General features: G+C 38.7%; 1 protein-coding gene across 2 annotated transcripts in view; it reads right to left on the reverse strand.

Moving 5' to 3' along the window:
* FHIT (fragile histidine triad diadenosine triphosphatase) overlaps window positions 1–21,605 on the reverse strand; it is a 548,140-nt gene that overhangs the window by 131,108 nt on the left and 395,427 nt on the right. For both annotated transcript variants that reach the window (XM_083869433.1, XM_083869434.1), the window contains exons 4-5: window positions 10,874–11,019; window positions 9,958–9,987 (exon numbers count right to left, since the gene is read on the reverse strand). In XM_083869433.1, the coding sequence (XP_083725559.1) occupies window positions 9,958–9,987; window positions 10,874–11,019 (176 nt within the window). The remainder of the gene's footprint in view (window positions 1–9,957; window positions 9,988–10,873; window positions 11,020–21,605) is intronic.

Here is a 21,605-nt window from a genome sequence, read left to right on the forward strand (position 1 = left end):
AATGAAGATTTCATGGTAGCAATGAAAGTGGTAACTCACAAAAAGTTATAAGTGGAAGCAAAAAGAAAATGGTTTGGTTTGTCCGAGATAATAACGTAGGAGATTACCAAAGGAAAAACCATTTTTCTCCTTCCAAAGACCTGGGCAATACAGCAAACACAGGATATCTTTCCAATCTCCTGCTTTTACCACAGGCATAGATTTCCCCTGCTCCTTGCTCTGAAAATTACTGGAGAAAACTCTTGGCCCAGAGCTGAGCCCATGCCAACAAACCCAGCCTGGGACATCACCCCCAGGGGTTTCACCTGTGGTGCAAAAGGGACCAGCTTGTCTGGGTTCTCCCACTTGGACATGCTGCCCTTCTCCCTGGGATCCCCCCACAGCCTGCACAAACCTCCAGCTCCTGGGACAAGAGATGGAAGACAGGAAGGGCCAGGGTACAAGCAAGGCACGGTGCAAAGGCAAATCTAAGAGTAAGAACAAGGCAGAGTGACCCTGCACTGCCTTTGAAGGACAAAGCTCTTATCAAACCCAGCCCCTTCACCCGCTCAACAGAACAAAAATAACTTGACCCTTCTTTGAATCACTTTTACCACAACAGTTTGGTTGGTAAAATAAAATTACCAGTCTTTTGCCTCTAGCAAGGGATGGAGAACTTGTGAGAAGGGCTGAGACATCTTAGTCTTTGACTCCAGAAAAAGGCAGTGATGGAAAACAAAATGTGTATGGAGACTTAATGGTAAAAAAAGTGAGTTTCAAGATGAATTTTACTTAGCTGGCTAATTATTACAAGTGAATTTACCTCTGAAAGTGAACAAAGTAGGTAACTGTGTTAATGAAGGGAATTAAAATTTCTCCTCACACTTTCTGTCTGTAATCTCAGTTAAGGAGACAGTGTAATTGTTGATAGATTAATTTTGGTTTTCCTCAATTAATGTCAATTGTGGCATCATTACTAAAATACCCTTTTATTTACAGAATTCGCTATGGAGAAGTTTCAATGATAATTTTTTTTTTCTTCGAAAGTAAGAGACTGAATAGTGGTTATGTATTGAAAGAAAATCCGGAGCAGCAGCACCTAATTCAGACAGAGAATAATTTATTTTAAAAATCCTAATCCTGAACTGGCAAATTATCTACCAGTAAAACAGGGGATTTCTCTCCAGAAAGAGCCTGGCAGCTGTGCTGAACTGCACCCATAGATGTTGATTTCTTTTATGTGATCCAAAGCTGAGAAGAGGCCAAACCTCTCAACCTGATTTTACCAGGTAACTGCCTACATTTACAGAAGAATCAGGCTTTGATTCATGACTATTCCTTTCTCTTTTTAAAGGCACAGCTCCTAACATTTGGTACGTGTGTGTGTGTGCACAATCCACCCAGAGACACTCAGAATTCTGCAAAAGGGAAGGTTTGGGTGTTTCTCCCTGCAGGGAGTGCTGCACCTCACCTGCCTGGAAAAGCAGCACAGCGCAAGCAACAAAGAATTTCTCAGTAGCTGTCACTGAAACTGCAAACCAGCCAAGCAAAGAGGAGTCCAGGGCTCCAAAACCTGGCTGAGATGCTGTCTTGGAGAGTCCCCAGCTGAGCTGCACTGCACAAGTGCAGGGTTTTACTCCCAGCCCTGCTCTGAAGGGAAAGGTCAATGTAAAATGTGAGCACAGGAGCTGAGGAGGGGTCACCCGATAAAGCTCCATGAGACTGGATTTTAAGGGCATAGTTCAAATTCTTTCAAAGGACAGCTTAGCTTTAGGGAGTGAGCAGAAACCCAGCATATGAGTGGTCTTGCCAGAGGGCACCCAAGCAGCTTTCAGGAGAGATGGGGAAATGAGGCTTGAGAGAAGGGTTTTTCTGTTTTGCAGGAAGCTCTTGGCTTGTCCAATGTGAAACACACCGCAGTATCCTGAATTACTGGCTTTTTTATTTTTAAACAGTAAAAATATTACCTACTTTTCACCCTGTCATTGTGTCTGGAACTTGCTGAGCAAGTTTTATTCTATTATTTTAACCTTAGTTTTCCATTTTTAAATCACTTCAAGCAGAGACTTTTCTTTCTAAGAAAGAAAGTCCTGCACGGGCTAACATGGTGCTGCCAGAACTGAATAAAATGCACTAGGTCAGATATCTCTGCATTGCAGAAGTGCTTTCCACAGATTACAGGGCAGTGTAACCACAGACTCTTTCATGTGACACAAGAGCACAGGGCTAAGAAAGGCCTCCACTCCCTTGACATTACATGCAAAAATGTTACAACACTCTTTCTTTGTTGGCATTTTTAAGAAGCAAACTCCTCCAAGCTGTGCAGGCTCTCTGGGGATCTGCAGGGACAGCTTTAAGTACACACTTCTTTCATTTTCAGAAGAGGAGGTGACTTTCAAGGGAAAAAATATGGAGACAACTTTTTCTTTCTTACTGCACTGATGAGGCAGCCAGGGCTCTGGCATGGGCTGCCTTTGCCTGGCTGAAACTGGGTCATTACCACTCACAAAGAACCTGATCCTGCCCTGTCACAGCATCCTCAGACAGCTCAAGCACCAAGGTTTAGCACAGATCAGCCAACTGAAAATGCCCTTGGGCAAGAACACCCAATAAACCCAACTGTGAAACAGTTTCAGTGTGGGTTAATGCCTGTTTATGGAAGCACAAACTGGCACGGAGCAGAGAACTCTGTTTTGCACTTGACCTTTTGACATCCCTCCTAATCTGGTCAGCATAGGAGTCAATTTATGTGGGTCTTGGGAAAAGCGGTGCCTGGTAGCCAAGAATGCAAAGACAAACGCGCAAAATCACATGAGATCAGAGCACAGATACATCATGTTTCATTTTAAAGCATTGTATTAATTTTTAAAAAGAATTAGTCAGAAACCTATTTGACTGAAATCTAGCCTTGCAACACTTCCTTAATAAACAATTTTCACCTTCTACAAAACACCAAATTATGCATCTGAATTAAATGGGAATACTTTTACATATTTCTTGGTGAGTTACATTTTAGTTGAAAACAATGTTTTGTAACAAAATTAAAAAAAAAAAAAAAAAAAAAGAAACAAAACAAACCCAAGCATTCCATTTTAGATGAAGAGTTTTATGAGATACAAGACTGACAAAGAGAAGAAGTATTATGGATGAGATGGAGCTTGGAAAGAAATTCATACACTAACGACACAAAAATTAATCAGACAGCTTTGACTGTGCTATTAATGATTTTAGACCTCATGCATGGGATTTCAAAAGGTTTTACATTTCAAGTACAATACAGTATTTGTAGGACCTGTACTCAAGAGTGGCATTTGATTGATTGCACATACTCTGACACAGAGAATGCTTTAAATGCAAAACATATTGCTGTAACATGGGAACAAAGAAGTGAAAGATACTTTCTAATTAAAGCAGAGGATTTTTGATCCTAATCTCAGTCATTGTGGGGCAAATAAAGAGCGGCATGTCACGGATTTCTCAACACCCCTCCCTATATTGGCTTTTTTTGGTCAAAACATGTCAATTCAATAAAACAGCATTTCCAAAGGAGGTTTTGTTTTCACAAAGAAAAAGGTTTTATTGTCAAATACTCTGTTATAACATTTTCAGAGGAAAATTTTTCTACCTTTTCCCTAGAAATACTTTTTGATTTTGAAATGTAACTCTGTGTATTTAAGAAAAAAGAGACTGATTTGTTCAAGGTTCTTCTGTCACAAAAAATGCAAATCTGAACACATACCAGGAAAAAAAAAAAAAATAAAAGCAAAAAGGATGCTTTTGTTAAAGCAAGAGCAGGCTGTCCTGGAGCCGCAGAGGGGCAGAGTGTGGAGAGCCCTGCCAGTGTTTAACCCTTCCCTGTGGGAATCAGTCAGGTCACCAAAGGCCCAGTTCCACCTGGAGCAGCTGCTGGCACAGCCATGGGCTCCCTGGGCTGTGCTGACACACAATGCGGCTGCTGGGGGCTGGGACAGGCACATCCACACTCCCAGGGACACTCCTGGAGGTTCTCATCCCATCCTGCCATGCAGGGGATTGGCAGAGCCATGCATCCCATGGTCAAGCTCCCACCCACCAAACTCTGGGAGAGGAGAACCCCAGCAGCAGCTCTGGGGCAGAACAGGAATGTGCCCAGCCAGGACGGAGCTGGATGTGGCCCCAGGATGGAGCTGGATGTGGCCAGCAGAGCTGCAGGACTTTTAATATCTGCACGCCAAGGCAATTTAAACAAGCATTTGAACCCACTCACTTGCTTATTATAGTTTAATTTAGACAGTGTCAATATCTGTGAGTAGCTCTGGGGATATTTTTGGAATTAAACTACCTAAAGAGAACATTTATCTAAGAAATCCATATGGCAGGAAAGAAGGGTAGAGCTGCTAGCATAGAATAGTAAAATCTTCCTTTTCATCATCATTCTTCAACTTGAATCTCCGGAAATTTCATTTACTATCCTCATTTATACTTGCCTATTTTTAACCCTGGTTTGTTTGGGGGTTTTGTTTGTTTGGTTTTGGTTTTTATATTTATAGTCCATACAGACTATTCTGTTTGTACAGGGACAGAAGATTATATTGCTTTACAAGTCAGAGGTACAGTGTTCCATGACATTCACTACTGGAAATTCAAAATAATCTAGATTCAGCACTATCATAATTCATTGCTAAAGAGAATCTTTCATAAATTTCAGTCCCCATCCCTTCAGGGAACGTCACAACCAAGTATTTCTAGATCAGACTTCATTATCCAGGTCATCATTTCAATTTATCAGTGCCTTGGGGCCTTTGGTATTCACAGCTAGGATGGTGTTATGTCCATCAATCACTGGGCTGTTTCCACAATTCCACTTTTCTTTCATCTTCTTGAGTCTTCAAAACAATCTCTATAACTTTCCATGGGTGTATACTGGACACAGACACCTCTTACTGTAAAAATTATGGGGGGTCAAAAGAATTGTTTTAATTCTAGGTCCTGTATATATATTACAATTTGTTTTAGGGAAGAGTTTACAGATTTACCAGTGCCTTGTAAATCTATAAGACTGGGAAACAAAATAGCAATATGGTTTTTTCTGCAAAGCTTATTGTTCAGTCAAAAACTAAATATTACATGTTATGAATAGAAGTAAGGACCTGACAAAGCAAAGACTTATTAGGACTTATTTTGTATCATAGGAAACACAGGTCTGGCCAAAGGACTGAAAGGAGATTTAGACCAACACAAGGCAGATTTTGAAAAAATCTGAAGAAAAAGGCAGGAATTATTATTTGGAGTGAGCAGAAACCATAGAGCTGGCAAAAGGCTTTAAAGGAGGGGAGAGAGAGTATCTGGATGATCCTGCTGCTTCTCTGTCTCTGTAAGGGGCAGTATAATCCTAGCTTTGAAAATATACATCACTAACCCCAAACCACCCCAAACTAAATATAGCACTGAAATAGAAAGAAAATGTTGAGCTTGAAACAGACGTAGCAGCCCTGAGACTACTGAATTTGCTGTACCAATTACCTGTCCACAATATTACATAGTCTCCAACCAAATACTATTAGTGTGGTTCTCAGAGCAATTCAAACACACTGCTGCACTTCCTCAAATCATTTTTGGACGTCTCACAAGCGTCCAAGAGAATTATCATTCTTAAGGGTAAAGCACAGGAGACGATTTTTTCACATGTTTCAGTACAATCTGGTTTTCAAAAATTTGTTTCTTCCACGTCTTTTTGTATCTGAATTTTTAGATTAGTTTAAAGGTTAAGAAAATTTTTTGCATTTCTCAAACGCCATCTTTTTTTTTTTTTGTTCTAAGAGAGCAAAAGAGGGTTTCTGGTACTCCAGTAAACCAGGACTCACATCTGTTGGTGTGCAGGGAAAGAAGGCTGAGGCATCAAAAGGACTGCAGTTAGTGAATTTAATCCTTCCGATGCAATAAGTGTGCAATGTGATCTGATTAAATTGAAAGACTTGAACCTCAAGTCCAGTACTTTGGGTCAAGACGTAAATAGACAAAGAGGATGAAAGAGAAGTCTCCTGTGGGAGCTCCTCCACAACTCAGGTTCAGATTTCTGAGGAATGCAAGCCAGCTGGATTGATTTAACACAGCATTAAAAAAATCTGGAAAAGAAAAATATGTACATCAAAAAAATAATCATGAGACAATCTTCTCAGTGTAAAATAACTAGTGGAATGTGCGACATATAAAAGAAGTTTCTCCACACATACCCACACTGCCACCATCAGCTTTGCTCTCTCATTTATTTAGGGTAACTTGTAATTGGCAAACAGGCCCTTTCACATGGATAACAGAGGAGGTGCTGAGCTGCTGGAGACTTCAACACTGCTGCAAAATAGAGGATGTGTTCATACGTGTTTGTGCAATGGACACTTGCTGTGCAATATTATCTTGTCTCTGCAGATAAATTAGTTGCCTCATGCTCCTGCCAGCTTGATTTGTTTAGCCTTTACAGAGTACAGAATCCATGGAGTTTCTTGTGATTGAATCTCACGTAAAAGGTAAACCTGAGAGCTTATTCTACACTAAGCTATACATCCACCCAGGCAGCCAGAGCATTTGCTGACTTGATGATGAAAAGAAGGCTATAAAACATACCAGGGAAATCTTGAAACGTCACTCACTTGACATAGCAATAAGAGCCCTGCATTAAGATGCAGAGCTGATTTCCCTGATCCATGAAATTGCCTGGATATTTAAGGCATTCTCAAACAGAACCAGCATGAAAGTCAGCCTCCATTCCTGGCACAAGGACACCATGGGTTTTGTGTTCTCCAATAAAATGAGAGCTCAAAATTGCAGAGATTAATAGTCTTTAAGGAAGGACCTAAACAAAATTTCCTTCCTTTCTCAAATAATAAGAAATAAGTATTCAAAATCTCTTGAATGCTAAATGATGGTTTTGCTTGCTGACACACTGTTCAGGTGCCAGACATGCTCAAGCTCTCTGTTGTGAGTGGTTCAAGAACCTCTCACAAAAAAACAGTGTGCAATTCTGTGACCATCTTTGAGAAGGACATTTGTTTCTCTCATAAATAGGTGGCAGGGCTGGAATAGGTATAATATAGCTATTTCCAATAGCTGGAAAGCTGTGAAAAATATTATGAAGCAATATATTGCATTATTGTATGGTCTGAGACTTGGGGCATGGTTCAGAATCCCTTACCATGTGTATATTTTCAGCTGCTAAAGGGCGAATATCTTACTATCTATATATCTATACCATCCATACTTACAAATATTGGTGAACTTAGAGTCAGGTATAATTACTTCCAAAGACCCATTCAGTGAAAACACACAGTAAAAGAGGAATTTGAAAGGTCCATAAGCTTCCCTAGAACACTGACCTGCAGGCTCTGCTACCTTAGATGCCAGGGAGGAACAGAGTATAGCAATAATAAAACTGCAATTAGATCATTAACAGATTTCCATTAGGTAACTAGAAAGGCCTTAACACAAAATGCACACACCAGCAGCTTTCACACCACCAAAAAGGAATTGTAACACTGGAAGACAATCCTGTCACTGATTTCTAGCCAAAATCACATGGGAAGGGTGATCTCCTTTCGACCTGATGCATACATTTCACAAATAATTTTCAGCACCTCCATTGCAAAGAAAGACCTGAGACTCATATTTAGGTTCAAGATTTTTCTTGTACATGGATTACTATTTCTTCTTGGACAAAGAAGGAGAATTCTTTAATCTTTCCCAGACTAAATTTCTCAGTTTTTTGTCTTCAGCTAGGCTGATAGTTCTTCCCATTTTGTAGTAAAATTTTGCACTTAGCAATTGAAAAGTCAATACTCTTCTCCTGCTTCCTGTATATCTCTTCCTCCACAGCACATACAGCAGCCTATATTTACACAGGTATACAGAATTATACAAAATACAAAGGGAAAGGACTCTTGAAACCATCTGGTATGTGACCCCATTCAATGCAAAATCAGCTACACCTAATTAGCTGCTGAGATACGCTTGCCTACCCTACTTAAACAGTCTCCACAAACTCCCTGGGATATTTATTGTGATGTTTTGCTATTTTTACTTTTAGAATGTTTTTCTAATGTTTGGTCTGTTCCAGAAATTTTAATTAAAAGCTCCCTCAGAGGAGACTGGATTATTGTGGATTCTCATACATGAAAAAAAAAAAAAAAAAAAAAAACCCAAATAAATCCACATCCAGAAGCACGACACATTGAATTTAAGGTCCATAAATTATTTGTAGGTCACATAGGTGTTTTTTCAAAGTTTGTGATTCAGAACAGTTTAAATGAAACCAGCTATTTATGTATCCACTCTATTGTTCACTTAAAAGAAGATCTTGATCACAGTAATTTCTTTCCTGATTGAAGTTTTGAAAGCTTTAAATTCTCTGAAGAAAATGGTTGTTGGCATTTTTGGATGATAAACATCCCAAAGTGATGATGATAAACAACAGTGTTGCCCAATGATGCAGAAAAGTAGAGAAATGTAAACTGATAACCTCTGATTTATGAATACATGCTCATTATTGCAAAGTCTAGGGGTTCACAGTTGTAAGAACAGGTCATTTTCATCTCAATGTTTATTAAAAGTATGAGATGGAGGCATGAAGGGTGGCTGCTATTTTGCAATAAACAATTAATACTCTGTGTTTCCAGTACAAACACAAAGCAATACAGACCTTCCTGCCTTTTTAAGGCCTACATAAACATTTGTTCAATCACAGAAAATGGGAATTTTTACATCTGCCTTTGCTTGTTCATATATATAATTCTTCTCACATATAACCATTCCTTATATGCCTTTTTTTTACAGAGAGAAAAACACTTGTCCAAGATATTAAAATAAATCCTCAGATTTTCTTCATAAATCATATTGGTGATTATAACAAAATTTACTTCAAAAGTATTTAAACTTATTATTCCACCTATCAACAGACACTGCCAGTGAAACCCACCCAATGCACTCAAAGTCAGGAGTCAAGGAATCTGTTTTGTCACAGTACAGAAATAAATCTCGTTACATTCCATCATCACATCCCAAGCTGGATGATATTCTAATTTCTTCTTCTCTCTCCCTATTACCTCTCTGTTAAATATTCAAAGCAGGCAGAAAAAGGGAGAAGGAAAAATAAGGTGAATACAGCAAACTGGAAAAAAAGTAAAATGTTCCTATCCACTGTCATTTGGTTGTTACAGTTATCTTAATCAACTCAAACAGGTTCTCTGAGACATCTAATTTGATTTTACAAAGTGCTAACCCATGGCCACATTTGACTTTCCTCTGATTCCAAACGTAAAAAATGGCCTTTATCTAATGTTGAGACACATCATCTAACTACACATGCAATTGCATTTGCATTACGAGGCAGTGAAACATGGCTGGAGAGACATCTTGGATGTTATCTATGTTATTACTCAAGTGGAGAATATAATCATAAATCCTTCTTTTCCTTTCCACCCTCCCACCTCTTTTTTTGGAACTACACTTAAAATCTGGTTTTTAGCTTCACTGGGCCCATTACATTTGAACTTCACTAACAAGAATGTGATATGAATACGTTGAGAGAAAGCATAGACAAAAGGTATATTTTCATAATGTGGTTCAGTTTAACTGCCTATAATTAGCTACAACTCATTAGGCAATAAACAGAAAAACAAAGAGATCATGAATGGAAGGGCAATATTTTCTCCATAAAACAAACAAGAAACTAAAACAGATGCCTCTTTCAGGAGGTTTTCCTTGCATAAATACACCCAGCAGCTTAGAAAAGATATTTTCTTGATTGAAAATTTTTGTCTAGGAAGAAAACCTGTAAACATTATCTTGTGCAATTCCAGTAAAAAGTATTTACTGCTATTGTACACTTGGGATTTTTTGATCTCAAGGATAAAGTAACAATACAGCAATGGACAGCAGATGACGAGCTTTGATCTTTTATTAGTTCTTATAATTGTGTCTTAATTTGTATTCTGCATATTAAACACTCACCTTCACCGTTTGTCCTGCTTCAGGGCCATCCTGTAAGAAAAGGGAAAAGTCTCAGGTTAGAGGATCTAACAAGGATCACACAGGAATGCAAAGATCTTCCTCAATAATCACTTACATCAATTACACTGTTGGTTAAATTAGCATATTTATCCTGAGGACTATTCAACACTAAGTTTTTGGACATAGCTCCTTTCCATATCACACCCCAGCAAAGTGTGAAATTATCTCACATCAAAAAAATAACACTTTATGTTTTTCATTCTTTCAGATTATATTTTTCAATAGCTAGCAATAGATTTCTGATCCTTGTGAACATAAAATCACATGTGGAAGTAAGAATTTAATCAAAGTATGCTTGCTTAAATTCTGATTCTAGTGAATGGGCTTAGTCTCCTGGTTTGCTTTAAACAGAGTTCATTTTTGGTATAAAAACACCCAGCACAAACAACTGAAAGGTCAGAATTTATAATGTATTTACATGGCTACAGCTCTCTGCCTGCATATAAATAGCTGTGAGGAGGGATCACCTATCTCAAGTTTATGCAGTGGGTTATGTGTGGAACAGGGGATGTGGCTGCCTTCTCCAGAGGTCAACCCTGCAAACACTTTGAAGGAAGAATTTTTTCCTGAAATACTCACAAACAAGCACAGCATTTGAGAGTGTTTGCTGGTTTTACCCAAGGTTTTGCAGTGATTAATTAACCACACTTTCCCACTGGTTTCCTTTTCAGATTTTTCAATGGCAAATCTGGAAGACTGCAATGCAGTTATTTGGCTTCTTGTTTTTTATTACTGTTATTTTGCATTTATTGCCCCTTGAAGTTCCAATGTTCTTCTGTGATTGGACTAGGGGAAAAAGGCTGAAAGCTTGATAAAACAAACCATTAAACCTTTCTTAGCTGACTGGTTTACAAACCTGGACGGAAAAGGTGAGCGAGGTGCCACAGAAATGTTTCTCCACCACATTTCCGACCCTTTGTGCCGTACAAAACAGATCAGCCACTTCCTCGGGACGCAGGTCACGGAAACGCTCCACCGGCCGCAGGGGACAGACCAGGACATCTGAAGGTGGCAGTGTCAAGGCACAAACACAAATCTGAATGGTCTCAATCAGCCTCAATCCCTGGCCTGTTACCTGGTTCTGATCACCCTGGAACTGCCTGAGCTCTTCTCTGGTGATGCAGCAAGAGCACCAAAACATTGGACTAATTACAAGGGATTACATGATGCTTTGTTCAGAATTCTTTTCCTCACATCCCTCAGATATGGGCAGGATGACTAAGGCTCTTGTGCTATATTGAGACATTTAAGGGAAAGCAAATTTTTCACATTTCTCAATGGAGAAATGTTGCTATTTATCTCCTGTGAAAGTCACAGACATTTTCTTTTGTGACTAAAAATGGGGGAAAGCCAAAGAAATTTGAGTGTGCTTTGGAGGTGTTGACTGAGACAGCAGTTTTACAATGCTTTTCACTATATGTGATATACATATTTGAAAATCTTGATCTTACACCTCTAATTTTAGGCACCTGAATATGACAAGCTGGCATTATACTGATCATGGCAGATAATTTATTTCTACACATTAATTACAATTCACAAGGATTGCTCACCTGTTGTAAATATACTGTGTTTTTAAAAATACATTAAGATAATTAAGATTATTTCCTTTTAAGCACAGTGCTCACAACCCTGTAAATATACTTTGATTTAATTCTACCTTGGTGACTGTTGTTTGAGAGTCAGAGAAATGAAGCTATAAAGTAAATAATGGAAGTACACAGACACTGCTCACAGTCATCTGATCTGCCGAGTTCACAGTAATTAATAATTGCTATGATTCCTCACTTGAAAGTCAATTATGTAACATTACTAATATGGTCCAGAATTCTTAGCAGAGCCTCAGTTGTGTAGATCCAACAAGCAAGTACTTGATTCTCATTTCAATTCCCAGCAGACAGGATTCTTTGCTGACTTACAGAATAGAATTTGCAGAATGAAGACCTTAAAGTAACCTTTAACACCACTTGAACTTTCATGACCAAAGGCTATGAAAATTATTTTTTTCCGGTATTAAAATAAGTGTTCAAAGGACTATTTGAAGAAAATTAAGTTCCATGCCATTGTATTACAGTCATCTTTCTTTTTACTGCATCTTGAAGCCTGCAGGTATTCAGGAATATTCTCTATTATCTGGGAAAGGTAACTAGGAGCTGCTCTGTAGTTAACAGGTTCACAAAAAGGTTACGTCAACCTGATTGTCAAGAACCACGTGAGACATTTGAAATAAGGGGAGATTAATACTTGTGAAAGATCAATTATTTCCATAATCACAGAGACTACATGTTTACATACACCAAGGTTATATAATAAAAATCACACTTATCATACTGATAGGAGAGAAAACCAGACATTTTCTCAAAGTAAAAATGTAGTGGCAGGTTTTTTGATTATTTTTCACAATCCAGATGAGGACAGACAAGTCTGTAATGGATATTTGCTAAAGTGGGAGCAGAATTGAGCAAGCTCTACCTTTAGCTGCTCCCAAAAGTACAGGAGGAGTCTGGTCCCAGCTGTGGGTGTTAATCTACTTTGAAAATCTGTCTTTCAGTGTATTTTCGTACAGAATCAGCTATGCCACCATTATTCCCTTTTTTGCTTGTTACAGCATATGATATTAACATTTAAAAATGGAGAAAAACATATTTAGAAAGCATGTACTTGGAAACAAAACAATCCTGGATTGGGGAAAACCCCTAGTTTTGTGGGGTTTTAGTTCTGCAATGCTTTGTCCCTCAGTAAATTACTGGGCATAGCAAATCATCTAATTCATTTGTGCCTTCCCAGTGCATTGTACAAAGCACATCCATAAAAAATGCCATTGGCTAAACTTGGGGCCCAGGGGAAGAGCTGCAAAGTTGATTGGCAGACCTGACTTCCATACCAGGAATAAAAGAATAGAAAAACTAATTAATTTTACTCATAAAACGGAAATCCATGTCAACACTAAAACAGGAAAAAGGACATTTGTTTAATCTGAGTTCATTTTTCAGGAGAGAGAAGGGAAGCTTGTACCCTTAAGGCATCTGATACTTAAGTAGATAATTATCCTTCTTCTGCAGCACTGCTTTATTATCATGGCTCAACGAACCATTTATAAATGAAGAATTTCCCCTCACTTACCTCTAGCCAAGCTACTGCTTACATTAAGACAAGTTTCCTTTTCTCCTTTCGAATTTTCCCCAGCAGTGTCTCTCCCTCTCAGACTCGCACACGCCTCACCAGCAATTGTTTGTTCTCCACCTAGCCCAGGGCCACAGCCACAACTTTTGCATTAATGATGGTGTTGATGCAATCTGGTGTTAGCACTGTGCTATTTACCACTGGAATGGGTTGTGGAAAACATGAGTTAAACAGTTCTTAGGAAATCTTTTTTTTCCAGGGCACATCGCAGAGAGAGTGAGGGCTGACCACCAAGACAGGAAAGGTTTTCTCTTGATTTTGTCACTAATCTGCACTGTCATTTCACAAGTTCTCTGTATCTCTCTTTGTCTCTCCTCTTCCACACATCATCTCTCTTACCTGCTTAGATGGCATTTGCCACTTGGTGCAGTGGAGGTTTTTATTAGCCACAAACCTCTCTGCTCATGTGGGGCCACCAGTGCTCCTGCAGAACCTCCTGCTGCACCCTTGGCATGCTGCAAAAAGGACTTGCACTTCCTCCTTACATCACCAAAACTCATTTACAACTCAAACTAGATTTTAGCTATATTTCTGTCTTTGAATTTGATAAATAATTCAAAGGCACAATCACAGAATGGAGCATCTTTTCTGAACTTCCCATAATTTCAAAATAATTCTACAAAGAATAATGATAGAAATTCTGAATCAGAGCTAAATTAACATGAGAATGTAATTAGGACAACATTCAAGTTATATTTAACTATGAATATATTTAAAGGAAAATGTTAGAATGTATTCATGAATTTGAGGTCATTAGGAAAACAACCATCCACTGCAACTTTAAATCATAGTTTTTAACTAAATTTTTTGACACTAGGATGTTATGTAATTGTATATCTGGTCAGATTTTAAGCTGACACCTGCTCTACTCACCTCAGAATTCTTACTAAGTTTAAGATTAGACACACTGTTCATTACTTTCTATAATAACCCACTGCAAACACTGCTATGAAACCACTTCAGGTGACTGTGTATAAAAATGTGGGAGACAGTGAGTCTGTGCTTAAATTTATGTGCAATTCCTCCTTAGACTGAAGCATCTACTACTGTCTGAGATGCCTCAGGGCATCCAGCTGCCACTCCAGAAGGGCAGGAGTTTCCCATGTACCCTACCTGCCAGCCAGGTGGGGAACCTGAGCCATCCTGGGCTGTCTGAAATGTCCCTGGTGCCTGTGTTGGCACAGGAGCTCCCACTTGAGCAGAGCAGCTCAGCAGGACAAGGAGCAGCTGCCCAGCTCAGACATGCTGCAACACTGGTGACAGCATTCTGCCTTCAGAAAGTCTGAACTTTCTCTTTCCTTTCTCTAAACACTATAATTAATAATTTTTTTGATTTCTTCATTCATTCCAAACTGCTACTGACTGATGAAGTTTCTATTTTTAAGCTTTGATCTGCACAGCTGTTATTTCCTTCAAGTTCTCTGAGTCAGTCCACATCACTAGAGCACATGCAATTTAATATGCCAGTTTCTCCATTTTAAGGAGTGAAAATCCTTTACACCTTATTATGATCTGTAACAACACATTTCTCTCTCTAAATCTTGCAGAAGTCTCTCAACAGCCTTACTTCTCTCCCTAATACCTAAATATGCATACACAAATCAATATGCAAACCCTCACACACACTAAAAGCTCCTTTAAAGATTCAGTGAATAACTAGAAATGTCAGTATTTTTCAGATTACCAGCAGATAGTAGCCCAAAAGTCCATGGATTTTAGTGGAAATGCACAACCACAAAGGAGCAGTAAAGCCAGAGTGGATCAGACCCATTTCCCTCAAACTGAGCTAAAACTTAAGAATGCCCTATGCTTCCAGTGGAATCACTTGTACTTTTATTTTGGGCACAGCAGGCCACTCCCTGCATGATGTTGGGTGGGCTGTTTAATGTACCAAAGACCATGAGCCTCCTCCATAATTCAAATTAACAGCCTGTTGGTCTGTTAGGATTGTAACCTGTTTGGAAAAGTTGTGGCCAAACAAGCAAGGTTCAAGTTCCCAAACAGCTGCAGCACAAGGATGGTTAACCACACATGTGCCACCTCTCAGCCCTCACCAGCCCCTCTGCACACACCTCACAATTCTCTTTTTTTCCCATTTCCCTTTGAGGCCATGAGAACTTTGAGATGGGCAGTCAGAGGCATTTACTGGGATGGTTCTGCAATGGGCACCTGACTCTATCAGAGCTCTGTTCAAGCACAAATCCCCCTTGGGCACTGTGGGTTGAAGGATGTGCTCACCCTGGGGGTTTGGGGCAGACTGACAAGTGAGCATTTGATAACTGCATGCTGACTTTACGAGAGAAGACTCAGGTTCTACAAGAGAATCAAAAACTCCTGGCCAACATCTGCATGGTGACCACTTCAAATGTAATTTTCCTTCCATTAATACACACAGAGTGGAGACTGAAATTCAAAGGCTCAGCAGTAATTTTTATTTGCTTTATAATGGATTTTGACGTAGAAGTTTAAATTATTGTAATTGTGTATTTAAGGTCTAGGCCAGGCTCTATGTTTGCTTCAATGGGACTCCACTCAACTCCACAAAGTGCCTATTATAAATTTTTACACATAACTATCAAGGTACACATGTTCCGTAGTTCTGAAATGTTGGAAAAATGGCCTTTGGGGGGTCAAAAAAAGAAAGAAAACCAAAAAAAAAGAAACCCCAAAGAGGTTAAAATTCCTTTTATGTGACAAGCTTTAGAGCTGAACACAGCTTTTTCCTGGTTAAGTCCATTAATTTGCTATATAGAAACATACTTTCAGTCTTGACTCTTGTTTTATTCCTGAATTTGAACTTCAAACAGAACAATTCAAAGCTTTAGAAAGGAAAAAATTAAAGGCTCTCCAGGTACTGACACTCTAACAATGGGAATAAAGTTCTTTTTTTTCTCTTTGTCTTTTTGAGGAACCACTTAAAAACATTAAAATTGACAGGTTTTCTTAATATGTGAGGTTTTAAAAGAACAAAATACAAGGGGAAAAAGGCAAAATATCTAAAAGTGAAAGGGTAATTGCTACTTTATGGAGCGCCCGGGTTTCACCAATATTGTTAGCCTTCTATACCATTTGTTATAAAATTTTTTAACTTAGGGAAATTATTTATTTTCAGTATGTAACAGTCATCAATTCATGGCTCACACTAGAATAGAAGCACTTCCTTTTTCTTTAAAAAGTCTTCCCTCTCACAAGAGGGAGTGCATGAGTCAACATCTAAAAAAACAACAGACCCAAAACCCCCCACAAAAACAACCAAAGATGTATTTTAATGACAAAAAATAGAAGTCAATAAACTCCCCAACAGCTTAAAAAGTCTGAAATATCTAATAGGGTGGTTTCTTTTTTTTTTTTTTTTTTTTTTTTTTTTTTTTTTAATAAAAAGTACTTCAGTTAATACTAAAAATTTTACTTAATGATTTCATTTTGGGAAACACCTCAAAAATGAGTTTTTCATTAATAATTTGCTTATGAATAATTGCTTTTCATTAAAAAGACTTTCCCAAACTGTAGAGAATTAATACAGAGATTAATTAATACAGATTCCTGCATCCATTCCATAAGCTTAGGTACGTAACTTAAAGCACACCAGCCTCTGCCCTCCTTCCAGGCTGAAAACACCCCAATCACTCACAGAGCAACCCCCAACAGGGACTCCTGCCTCGGAAATTTGGGCTGTGCTCATTTTGGGATTAACAAAGATTAGATATTGTCACCATCTCTTGGTATCAGCGGGAAGAACTTGATGGACATGAGAAATGGTGTCCCTGGAGCAGGAGGCAGCTCAGCCTCACTGAGCAGGGAGCACAATGCCTTGGGGTGGGTGTTGGGAGCTCAAGGACTGGAAGAATCAGCTGCAGAAAACTGTAATAAATTATTATTTCCAACTATTTTGTGTGTCTGTATGAAAGAACCCCACTGCACACCCATAAGCTGATGAAAATGCAGAAATAATGGGCCGTGGGGGCAGCAGGAGGGATTGTTCTTTTCTTACACTGCTTTACATGAATTTGCATCAAGTGCCCCAAGCAGAGAGAATCGCTCAGACAAAGCTTCAGGTATTAAAACTCACCACAATGTCCCCAGATTCATCTGAGGAGTGTGGGCAGGGGTATTAAATTCATCATTGCATCTAAGCAGAAGTTTCCTTTGTTCAAAAGCTCTAATTGCTGAGAGAAAGAAGTCCCAGAGCTCTTAAGAAACACAGGAGAATGCATGACTAATAAAATTAATATAACTGAAAAACAACTGCCAGTCATTTATCTTTTTTCTGCCCTTGAACGATTCTTCAGATTTTGAAGGCTATGGGAGCAATTTCTCTATGTGAGGAAAACAATAATGGTTTCACAGATGCTGCCTGTAGGAGGAGTTCAAAAGGAAGAGAACACTGAAAAAACACATGCACATACACACAGAGGGCATCAAAAGGCCTTTAAAACTTAATCAAATGCATATTTTGCCTCATTACAACAATATGTCAAGGCACCCATTCAGTTCCCAGTAAACCCACAGAATCAGGACATCCATAAACCTGTAGCAATGCAAAACCTGACGTTTCCCCCAGGCCAGAACAAGCCTCATTCAATAAGATGGAGTGACTGACTTTAGGAAGGAAATCTATAGAGGTGTTTGGATTAAGAGTAAGCATCATATAATAGAAAAACCTGAAGGAGAACTCTTTAGTGCATTTTACATGTAGAACTGTATTTAAATATATATTAGAGGAATGCTTTGGTACAATACAGGAAATAGTACATCACAGAGTTTGCTAGTTTGGGAAAAAACATAGCTCTGAACAATAAAGATGATTAAGAACCAACGGTAATGTAATAAAGTTACAATAAAAACTTTAAAATTGCTTCAGAGTATTAAACCCACATGCAACTTTTTAAAAATATTGCTCTGCCACATATTAGCATTAATTAAAAAAAAAGCCATTAAGATAAGACAAATTATCTAAATAATTTGATCTTGATAAGGCAGCTCAGCATATGTTTACACTAATGCAGAAGACCAGATTTATGCAATATATCAGAGAACTAGTGGTTCCACCAGAACAAAGAGCAATCACTGCAAATCTTTGACATGGATCTGTACACACTACGATAAGTACACTCTTTGAAGACCACTTTACAGCTTTTATACAGAGGGGTTTTTATTCTACTTGATCCTCTCACCCCACTGAAATGACTTAAAATAACTTTTCATGTTAGTGAAACAAGCAATAGTTCCAAGAAATGAACAATAAACACTGTTTTATTTTAACAGTCAACACATCTAATTTAAATATAGATATGGCTTATAGTCTGAATCTTGCTTGATAGCACAGCAAAGTACAAAGTCCTGCTACACAAAGTACAGTGACTCCACAAGACACAAGGCCACAGCGGGGAAATGTGAGATTCAGAACTGCTCACTTTTCATTTAAACAAGTCTTTCGTATATTTGATATTCCCTTTAAATGCCTTTAGGGTATGTCAAGTAGGTCAACTAGAAGCTCAGTTCCTCATAGCAAGTGGTATTTTACTGCAGGATTTGTCCTTTTCTGCTGGCTCCTGGCCTCGGGGACAGCCTCGGGCAGTAGCAGGTACCTAAGTGGAGCCTCAGTGAGAGCAGCTGCAGGAGAGTTTGTGGCTCAGAAACACACCTCTGATCCAAGTCACATTTGGTGGAAATTTACTCAAGATTAACTTAGATTTGTAACAGGAATCACGGCCACATTCTTAGAGTCACATCAAGCTTCTAGTCTTGGAAGGCCCAAAAGCAATAAATAAAGCAATAAATAATGACCAAGACAGAAATGCAGAAGTCCCAATATAGAAGGATGTCATTATAGAAGGATGTCATCTGTAACTGCTGTGATGCTCTGAGATCCTATAAACAAATCCTGCTGTACAGCAACCCATTCCAGCTAAGAACTATATCTTTATTGCTCCAGCTGATATATCCTTTTTCTAAATAGATGACAAAACTGGTAACAATTACATGAAGCCATCGATGCACCTATAGCATCTATAAATGTATAAGACCACTGAAATAAACAGCCCAACCCAAAGCTGACAGCAGAGACCAAACAACATTTGAGGTTTCAAGTAATAGTCAAAATGAAGGGTTTTGGCCTAAATATTGGGAGTGATGGCATTTGCCACAACAACTGATATGTTCATGCAAAGCTGCTCAGCAGCTACAAGCCTTGTCCAAATGGCCTGCACCACCAGAAAAATTCAATTTACCAAAATAACCCTGCTGGAATTGCAACATGCCATTGCAATGCCTCATTTCAAACCAACAAAGTGAGGTCGTGATTCAACCCCTCCACCTGAGAATAAAAAACAACTTGTGAGAAAATGCTTCAGCATTTGGTCTTAATTAAGGCTGCAGCACCATCATATCCAAAAACTAATGCGATCATTATGAAGCTATATTCTAGCTCATGATTCAGGAGCTATAATAAGGGAATAATTAACTACTAAATATTAGTTATGGCAAATTTATTTCTTGAAATTTATTGGATGTCATATACCAGAAAATAAGTTTTTCTGGAAACAAGATTTTACCTGGTGTAAAGATAGTACAAAATGTGGGAATTAAGGTTCTGTACAAACCGTAAGCATTACTGATATTTTTGACTTCAAAGTACAAACTTTTTTCTGTTCTAGGCATCTATGGTGGGTCACAGTAGTAAATTAATCAGATTAATATTTGGTGAATCTCTCTGGGATTTCTCTCACCTAATTTTGAAGGCAAATTGCTGTGACCAGAGTGAACCAGTGGATCTGGAACTGTGAAAAGCCAGATCTTTATTGGCAGCATTTAAGTACTTTGCTGCTTAGGAAGTTTCATTTCATCCTCTTCTGTTGTCCCCAGATTTAAGTTATGTCAAGGAAGGTCCTGTTAGACCTGCTGCTGGAGAAGTTGGAAACAGCTCTATTTTCTCCAAATACCTATCAATGCAGATGATTAAGAGCTTTCCATGTGCTCTTTGTAGCTCTGCACTAACTTCATGCTGAGCAGCACAGAAAAAAACAAACCTGTGGCAGCACGTGCCAGACCAACTGTTCCTTCATTCCGTAACCAGTGAAGCATCAGCTGGAGCAATGCAGTACAAGAGCAATTACCAGAGTATCACAGGGGACAAAGAATATGTTTGGATAACCAAGGTTTCAGGTAATTAAGGTAATTTTGAATGTAATTTATAGATAATGAGAAACATGAATAACAGGGAGTTTTGGAAAGCTGAATTTGGATAATTCAGGCTATCTTACACTAAGCGTATTCCTCAAAGAATATTGTAATGTACACTGGGGTTTTCAAAGTTTTTAAATGGACTAAACCACCTGATTCCCATTAATTTCTAGGATTGATTTTCCACCTGGTTCTGTTAAGGCATTCAGAAAACTGCTCTGATTAAAGTCAATGGAAAGCTGTGTTTGCCTTAAACAGGAAGTGCTCACGGCATATTTTGCATAGTTAGTTACTGAAACTGCATCTAAAGCAACAGGATGGGCTTTGCTGTTCCAGGGAACTATTCCATGAGAGTAGGATGAGCCTATATAACTACACCCCTTGCAGGAATAGCTTAGCCCTCTGTAAAAGCATCAGCATCTTCAGGAACAATCCAAAACATGACAGAAACTTCTTTCACCCTTGTGGAAGATATGTTCACCACACTTGTATGACAGAGAGGCAAACTATAATATCTCTGCCCTGCAATATCACATCTTTGATGTGATAAATGTCCCAGAGTATTTTCATAATTTCCTTTGAATGCTTAAAATTGTAAAGATCATGACAATGAATGTGTGTCTCTACTGCATTGGCTGATGCACTGTTTAAGTGGATGTAGTAGAGAAATGACTTTCCAAGTAAGAGAGTTGATTACTGGTTTTGTAAATATAAATTTCTTTGCTGTTTAGCAGGACTACTGAAAGCAGCCCTGTTAACAGGTAAGGGAGTTCTACAGCATTCACCAGAGTAGCCCAGGTGCACACACACCCCTCTGTGTGTCAGGCTGTGATCCTTACAAACATCAATAGCAGGAGGACAAGGACACTGAAAGGGTAAACGAGGGAAAGGCAAGTGGGGGCTGACAGAGGTACTTCAAAAGGAAAAAGGATAGAGAAATAGTCTCTTCCATAGTTTATATCTCTGGGGATTAAAACAACGAGAGCAGCTAAGCAGGGAATCAGCCCTCACTCAGCAGCAGTAGAGAGAAAGGTGGGGGGAAAATATCAAAGGCCCTGTATAGCATTTAAGCAGAGACTAAGAGGTAGATCAACATGAAAAGAAATTATTTTAAGCCTCTATTCTTTAGCTTCTTAATTTTGACAACTTATTTCATACCTGCTTTAACACAAAAAGCTTGGTGCTGATGAGAAGGTTAACAGAGAGTGTGTGTGTCAGGACAA

This window comes from Zosterops lateralis (genome assembly GCF_965231275.1).
Source record: "Zosterops lateralis genome assembly, chromosome: 11".
Lineage (NCBI taxonomy): Eukaryota > Metazoa > Chordata > Aves > Passeriformes > Zosteropidae > Zosterops > Zosterops lateralis.